General features: G+C 32.7%; 1 protein-coding gene across 1 annotated transcript; it reads left to right on the forward strand.

The window, feature by feature from the left end:
- The first annotated feature begins 3549 nt into the window (after positions 1 to 3549).
- Positions 3550 to 8133, forward strand: LOC114290755 (laccase-17). The gene is made up of 6 exons (XM_028234712.2): positions 3550 to 3886; positions 4087 to 4238; positions 4899 to 5143; positions 5632 to 5760; positions 5832 to 6803; positions 7638 to 8133. The coding sequence occupies exons 1-6, from the start codon at positions 3773 to 3775 to the stop codon at positions 7766 to 7768; spliced, it is 1743 nt and encodes a 580-aa protein (XP_028090513.2). The 5' UTR covers positions 3550 to 3772; the 3' UTR covers positions 7769 to 8133.
- The last annotated feature ends 229 nt before the right edge of the window (positions 8134 to 8362 follow it).

An 8362-nucleotide genomic window follows, 5' to 3' on the forward strand; every position in this document is an offset into this window, starting at 1 on the left:
AAGGAAATTTGGTCGCTGTGGGCCTCGGAATCGGTTGTTGATGTCAGGTTATGAACTATGTTCATCAAGACTTGGACTAATCATGAACCATAAAAAATTTATGAATTCCACCAACTTATATCCCTCAGATGTGGTTTGTAGAGAATGTTTTGAGGTTCTGACTTGTCCAATTGACACCCCATACCAGAGCCTTGGGTGTCTTTTTAATGTCGAGTCCATGTCCTGTAATTCTTTTTGCTTAGACTTGACATCATTTTTTTTTTTTTTTCATTTGACTTTTTAATCTACAAGACCTACCTTTTCTATTATATATGTTGATTAAATTTTAGTTCACTTTTTTGAAATTTTAATTATTTGCTTATTGTATGATATGATTCTAGGCTTAATTATAAAGGTGAGTTTAATGTTGTGTTTGGTTAGGAGATTTGGGAAGGAATTTAGAAAGGAGAAGGGAAAGAGTGTGTGAAACTAGGTGAAATGTAAGTATATATTATTTATATTTTACCTAACTTTTTCTTTTTCTTTTTTAAATTTCTCTTTAAATTTCCTAATCAAACACAGCGTAAGAGTGTTTGTAGTTAAGTTTAACTAGTCAGCTCGACTAGGCTATATAATCTACCCGGTACACTCTAATTGTCGTCCTAGCCACTTTAATCAAATATTCTACTTTATACCGCTTGCAAACTCTGACCAACCACTTTGCTTTAGTCATTCTCAAACATTGTGGCAGGGGCGGCATTAGAATTTTGATTCATGTGCCCAAACTTAAGGATCTTTATGTTTAATGGGGTGCCATGCCTTCCGACCCTTTCACAGTTCGCCACTGGACCTGGATCACATCTCCATCAATATAAATAAATAATTGATCACTAGTTAATCATTGCATAACAATTATGATAAGTTTCTAATTGTCTAAGTTATGAGTTATTTTCTAGTTCTGAATTCAGATCACTTGTTTCTTTCTACGCACCTCATTTTCTTTACAAACCAATAAAATATAAGCAAATAAAGAATTTCCATTTCTATGAACTACAGTAGTTCATGTGACTTAAAATCTTCCAATTTAGGGGTTGTTTGGAGTGTCCTAAATAAGTGCACTTTTTATCTTTTTAGACTAAAAAATTGAGAAAGAAAATATACTCTGTTTTGGTTAACTTTTTGACTTTTTATGGAAAAATGTGTAATAAAAAATTGTAAAAATTAATTTGTAGGAAAAAATTAAGATTGAGAGTTGGACAGCCGTAATTGTTGACTTTTGGTGAATAGTGTTAACTTTTTAACTTTTTGAATAACTTTTTGACTTTTTAACTTTTTTACAATATGTCAAACTTGACCTTAGTACCTTCTATCATTCTTTTAATGTCTGTTTTCTAAAATGTATTTGCTTTCAAATCCATCTATCTACTCTTGCTTTGAGTATGTTCAAGTACACCAAAGAACATGAAAGAAAAATAAAATATATCAAATTGTATGCTATACAAATACTAGAATTTATATATAAAATGATAGTCTTATTTATGTTTATTCATTGAAAGTCAAAATACTCATCACTTTAATTTTCAATTACAAAAATATGATTATCACAATATTCTTGTCTTAAATTATGTATTCATATTATTATTATTTTTTAACAAAACAAGTATGCTACAAGGGGGATGGTTGGTGTAACTACAAAAATATATCCCAGTGATTAACTGATCATATGCTAGTGTAATAATTACATAGTTGCTAGACTTATTATATTATAATAAACTTTTATAACTCACCCATTTGATATTAATGTATTTTGCTTAAATGTTGGTTTAATTAGCTTGGTGTTTAAGTTTCAGTGATTAGTTCGTTTAGAGTAAACAAATTGGAATAAAGCAAACAGACCTAATATCTTTATCATTATTCTTCTGTTGCTTGGAAGAAAGGCGGGTCAAATGTCCCTCTCTTTTTGTGGTATAGGCAGTCCTTATTTAAACCCCTATTTTGGTTGGGAGATATATATATGTCATCACCAACCGATGTTAATATCTCAATCAAAAGTCCTACATGACAATGATTAAGCCCTGGTGCACAGAGTAACCATTTTCACAAACAAGACTCACATTTGGAAAAGATTCTTTTGGAAGATCAAGAGGATGGTATCCCTCATGATTTGTCTTCTCCACCAAGATTAACGGTTGAAATGAACTTATTTTTTAAGGGTATTTGGAACTTCGCTGAGATTAATCTCTAGATATATATAGCCAAGTTTGGGATGTTCTAAAAAAGTCAAAAAGTCAAAAAATTACTCAAAAAGTTAAAAAATTAACACTATTCACCAAAAGTCAACAATTATGGCTGCACAACTCCCAATTCAAATTTTTCCCTACAAATCAATTTTTACAATTTTTTATTACACATTTTCCAATAAAAAATCAAAAAGTTAACCCAAACATCCATATTTTCAACCTCAATTTTTTAGTCCAAAAAGACAAAAAGTGCACTTATTTAGTCTTCCCAAACTTGACCATAATCTCCATCTGATATATACTTGTTTGGCATTCAGTTAAATTTTCATTTTTTTTTTTTTTTGCTTTAGCATTTTTTTTTAAAATTTGTGTCAAATTTTATTTTTCCGGTCCGTTAGTGTAGAAGAATTTTGAATACTTTTTTATTTTTTATTTTTTATTATCTTTAGTAGACTCTTTTAAATTTTTTTTACTTTTACATTAGGTCTAGTATGGTAAATTCTAAAAGCTAAAGTTTTCTAATTAAAAAAAATATCACAAATGACAAATAAATAAAAGTAAACAAAAAACTACTAAAAAGGCAATCTCAAATGATCTCTGCATAATTTGATATGGATTGTAATTTAAGTGGTTATGAGAGGATATTTAGATGCCAGTAAAGTGAGATTTTAGAATCAAGTCAATCGAATATCACGAATATCATATGTGGTTAACTTATGAAGTTAATTATAAAATAAATTTATGTGATCCACATAAGATATCTATGTCAACTAATTTTAAAAATAAAAATAGAATAACAATGCTATCTATGATTAAAAGAATTCTTAAATAAAAAAGATACTAATTAATTGTGTGAGATAAGAATTATCACACTTAAAATGTGATTGTTGCTCAACAATCAGTAAAATATTTTGTGTAGAATTAATTTCATAATCAAACTGTAGAGGATCAGGAGTCAAATAATGATTACAGTTAAACAAATACCAACAGTTGGCAATATCATACAAATCAAACCAACCAAACAAAAATCTTGTATCCGTGAATCATTATTCACTATTCCGCTATGTTAAGATATGCAATATCAAACAACATGACATAAATGTCCTCCAAGACACAGTTTCTAAGGTATAGATTGGAATCATCTAGCTAATTCACACTTGGGTGCAATTGGGAAAAAAAAAACAAAAACCACCATGAAGATAATGTTTGACAATAATTAGGAGTTCAAATCAAAAAAATTGACTTCAATAACACTCCAACAGTGAATGAAGTTGGACCAACAGTTGGCCTATCTATTTTTACTGATTATTTTTTTCCACATGAAATCTCTGTCTGTAATTTTTTTTTCCCAGAGAAAATCTAAAGCATTGATTACCTAATCAACCAAACACTCCTTAACCCTATGCCTCTATATAAACATCACCACTGGGCTTTCATGAATCATTCCATGCACTGAGAGAGAAGCTGCAATTAAAGTACAAGCAAGCTTGGCTTTATTGTTGTTTCTTGTTTCAAAGTACAGAGAAATCAAGTACTAAACAAACACTCAAAACATGGGTTCTTCTTCATTTATTCCATCTCCACCATTTGTGGGTGTTTTACTCTGCATATTATTCACTGTTGCAAGTGCAAAGCATGCAAGCATTACAAGGCACTACAAGTTCAATGTAATGAATGCCCTTTCAATAGTAGCTCATTTTAGAATATAATCTTTTGTTTCGCTCTCATCTAATCCTCTGTTCCAAAGACGGTATTGTTTGGAACAGAAAGACATAAATGAGTGGGACAGAAGATCTTCGATTGTTAAAATTTATGATATATGCTTACATGTCTTTGGTTTTATCATTTTTGTTGATATGTTTTGTAGGTAAGATTGCAAAATGTGACAAGATTGTGCCATACAAAGACTATTTTGACTGTCAATGGGAAGTTTCCTGGCCCTCGGATTATTGCTAGAGAGGGCGATCGTTTGTTGATCAAGGTTGTCAATCATGTTCCCAACAATGTCAGCTTCCATTGGTATGTCAACCATCCACTATCTTTGATGGTTCGGCTAGGAACACAGAAATCAAACACTACATGAAATGCATATAAATGAATAATATTACATAATTTGTTGGTGGAATACTTTTTTTAAATTTTGCCATCCATATATATTTTGTGACAATTTATGGTTTTCTAGACTTACTACTTAATCAATTATCTATTTATTTATTTTATTTTTTTTTAACAAATTCAAGCTCGAAACTCTAACTATATATATATATTTGCACATAAGATCTCATCTTCATTCTTCAACCTTTCTTTATCCTAAACTATTTCTCAATTACACGATGGATCTCTCTACACTCAATCATGTAATAGAGAAGTTATTTGAAATAGGAACAAGAAATATGGAGACGCAGGATTTGGTCCTCAAAACTTGAGCCGTGTATTATATCAACAATATGAGGGATTCAAAAATTTTACTTTAAAAAATACTGAAAAAACAAATGTATGATAACGATTTATTTCTAGACTATAAATCATAATTCGAGATAAATTTCTTGACAATTTTTCTAAGTTTTTATATTTTCATATATATATATATATATGATCACCAATCACCATAACACGCAATTTAACTATTCCTCTGTTCACTAATTATGATTTTGGCGAATGGTTTTATGATGAGAACAGGCATGGAATTAGGCAACTTCAGAGTGGATGGGCAGATGGGCCATCCTATGTGACTCAGTGCCCTATACAAACAGGGCAGACCTATGTGTACAACTTCACCATTGTCGGGCAAAGGGGAACTCTGTTTTGGCATTCCCATATCTCATGGCTTAGAGCAACCCTCTATGGACCTCTCATCATCCTCCCCAAGCACAATGTTTCTTACCCATTTCCCAAACCCCACAAGGAAGTCCCCATCCTTTTCGGTAACCATCTAACACATTTACTGAACCAAGAATTTTTTGTACCTAAATTTCTTTGTTTCTTTGTCTTTATGCATTCTCAGCGATTGTGTTTTGAAATTCTCACTAAACCATGTTATTAGAAAAATATCGAGATAGAGAATTTTAAGTACACAAGATCTCATACCCATGTATTGGCTTAAATCTACTAACATAAAAGATAAGAATCTATAAATTTTACCCCGAAATATATCCCAAAACAAGTATATGGTTTAGATTCAAACCTAATGAGTTGTGAGCCACACCTACAATGAACACGGTGCACACAATTTAAGTTTGTCGAATTTTTTAGATATTTTTCTGGGTACGGTTGTGTCTTCGTATTCCTATCATCTCATAAAATTAAAAAAGTATCGAGACAGAAATTTAAGTACAAAAGATCGTGTCCCATTTACTGGCCTTATAAATCCACTAACATATGATTGTCTGTATTTCATACATAAAATCTACAGGCGAGTGGTGGAATGCTGATACAGAGGCAGTCATCAACCAGGCACTGCAAACTGGAGCTGGCCCAAACAACTCTGATGCATACACCATTAACGGACTTCCAGGGCCACTGCACAATTGCTCTGCCAATGGTAATTCTCAATTAGGCCTATTGTACAAATTTCTTTTACACAATTCTAACTTGTTTTTGATGCATTGGCAGAGACATTCAAGCTCAATGTCAAGCCTGGCAAGACATACCTTCTTCGCCTGATCAACGCTGCACTCAATGACGATCTATTCTTCAGAATCCAGAACCATTCCCTCACAATTGTCGAAGCAGATGCAGTTTATGTCAAACCATTCCAAACAGATACTCTCCTAATTGCCCCTGGACAAACCACCAACGTCCTACTCAAAACCAACCCCAACACCAACAACACCGCTTTCTTAATGGCGGCGAGCCCATACTCCACTGCGGCCTCAGGCACCTTCGACAACACCACCATTGTTGGAGTTCTCGAGTACGGGAAAAACCCATCTATTTCGTCTTTTTCCAACGCTTCTTTAGGCCTCCCATTTCCAATTCTCCCTTTAATCAACGCGACTTCCTTCGTTGCAAATTTCACTTCCACATTTCGCAGTTTGAACACTGTTAAATTTCCTGCCAATAAGGTCCCTAAAACTGTCCAAAGGCGGTTTTTCTTCACGGTAGGCCTGGGGACCAACCCGTGCCCGAAAAACCAGACTTGTCAGGGGCCTAATGGGACGAAATTTTCTGCTTCTATGAACAACATATCGTTTTCTCTACCCACAACTGCTCTCCTCCAGTCTTATTTCTTTGGAAAATCGAACGGTGTTTATACTACTGATTTTCCGAGTACTCCACTTGTGCCGTTCAATTATACCGGGACACCACCTAACAACACCATGGTGAGCAATGGAACCAAGTTGGTGGTGCTGCCTTTTAACACCACCGTGGAGGTAGTGCTGCAGGATACTAGTATTTTGGGGGCGGAGAACCACCCTCTTCATCTTCATGGATACAATTTCTTTGTGATTGCACAAGGTTCTGGAAATTTTGATCCTAAGAAGGATCCTGCTAGGTTTAACCTTGTTGACCCAGTCGAACGGAATACCGCTGGCGTGCCATCCGGTGGGTGGTTGGCGATCCGATTCCAGGCCGATAATCCAGGTAAAAAAATTCAATAATTTAACAACGGTGGTACTACATGCACCAATTAATATAAATATTATTGTATCAACTATTGTTATGCCATTATTATTGACCCACCTATTGTACAAATTATAAATATCCAAAACTTATAAAATTATACTACATTTAGTATACTAATTAGTATATTAATTAGTACATATAGCATTATTCATATAACAAAATGCCATATAGTAACTGAGTGAGTATGCCATCTATTACATTTTAATGCTGGGTAAATTAAAATCAATAATGGTATATTGTTGAAATTTTAATTGAAGTCTCAACAAAATTAAAACTAATGAATTTGTTGCAATTTAGTCCTCAAGATACGTGCTTTATTTCATTTTTCCATAAAAGATATACTTTGTTGCAGTTTGTTTTTTTTTTTTTTTGTGTGTGGAAAATATCACCATGCTATTCTTGATTTTAAATGGCGTTGCTGGCATAAAAAACTAAGCATAATACAAAATTAAAAATAAAAAAATAAAAAATTTAACAAATGGCATAATTCAATATCATTAATAGGCCCCCCGTTAGTGGGCTAGTTCATACGGAGTTTTACTCTGATTTTAAATGGACCTCCCGCTAGTGGACGGCCTCTCAGGAATTAGTCGAGGTGTGCGCAAGCTGGTCCAAACACCTGAGTTATCAAAAAAAAAAAAAAAAAGTTTATAGCATGAGATGTATCTCATTAGTGTCACAACTGATGGTTGGTATTCAACAACTTATTCACAACACAAGTTTTAATTTTCCATGATTGGATTGACAAAGATGGTTTATGATAGTAATATTATGATATGGTGATGAAAACAGGTGTATGGTTTATGCACTGTCATTTTGACGTTCATTTGAGTTGGGGATTGAGGATGGCATGGATAGTGTTGGATGGTGATCTCCCAAATCAAAAGCTGCTTCCTCCACCCTCCGATCTTCCTACATGTTGAGCTTTGACTATGCCTGGGCTCCTCCAAGCTTCTATCTCTACTTTTCCCCTTGCTATAACTTATTATACTGTTTTTGTTTTTGTTTTTTGTTCTTTCGTTTTTGTTTGAAATGTCGCTAGAGAGTGTAGGCAAACAAATATTGACTTGGAAGGTTTTTTTTTTTTTTTTTTTTTTTTTTTTAAATTGGGGGATTTAGTTGATGATAAGTTGTTTGTTTGTGGTTGCTGTTGTTGATTACTACTACATATATAAGCAAAAGTCGGAAGAATTGTGGAGGCGGTTTTGTGAAATTCTAAGAGATGGGAATGTGATGTGAATGCCTTTTTATAATAAATATATAAATAATTTGATATTGTCTTTTTTCATTATTTTATTTTATGGTGTATATATATAGGATATAATTAAATTAAGAAGAATTTGCAAATCAGTTGAAAGAAGGAAAAAAAAAATGAAGTCATAGAAAAATTTATCACTTCAATTATTAAAATTGATAAGTATTACTGTTGATTGAAATTTGTTTTGAAAACATTCATTGAATTGTAATTTCCCCATAAATTAATTCTAACAAATTATGCAGCCATAAAAATTAAACAT

This window comes from Camellia sinensis, chromosome 14 (assembly GCF_055761805.1).
Source record: "Camellia sinensis isolate YWXY chromosome 14, ASM5576180v1, whole genome shotgun sequence".
Classification (NCBI taxonomy): Eukaryota; Viridiplantae; Streptophyta; class Magnoliopsida; order Ericales; family Theaceae; genus Camellia; species Camellia sinensis.

What these genes read in the sequence shown, in the direction of transcription:
- LOC114290755 (XM_028234712.2), top strand. Translation starts at nt 3,773, where the DNA reads ATGGGTTCTTCTTCATTTATTCCATCTCCACCATTTGTGGGTGTTTTA. An exon ending in AACAATGTCAGCTTCCATTG is followed by an intron (nt 4,239 to 4,898) that starts GTATGTCAACCA and finishes TGATGAGAACAG; the next exon opens with GCATGGAATTAGGCAACTTC. An exon ending in ATTCCAGGCCGATAATCCAG is followed by an intron (nt 6,804 to 7,637) that starts GTAAAAAAATTC and finishes TGATGAAAACAG; the next exon opens with GTGTATGGTTTATGCACTGT.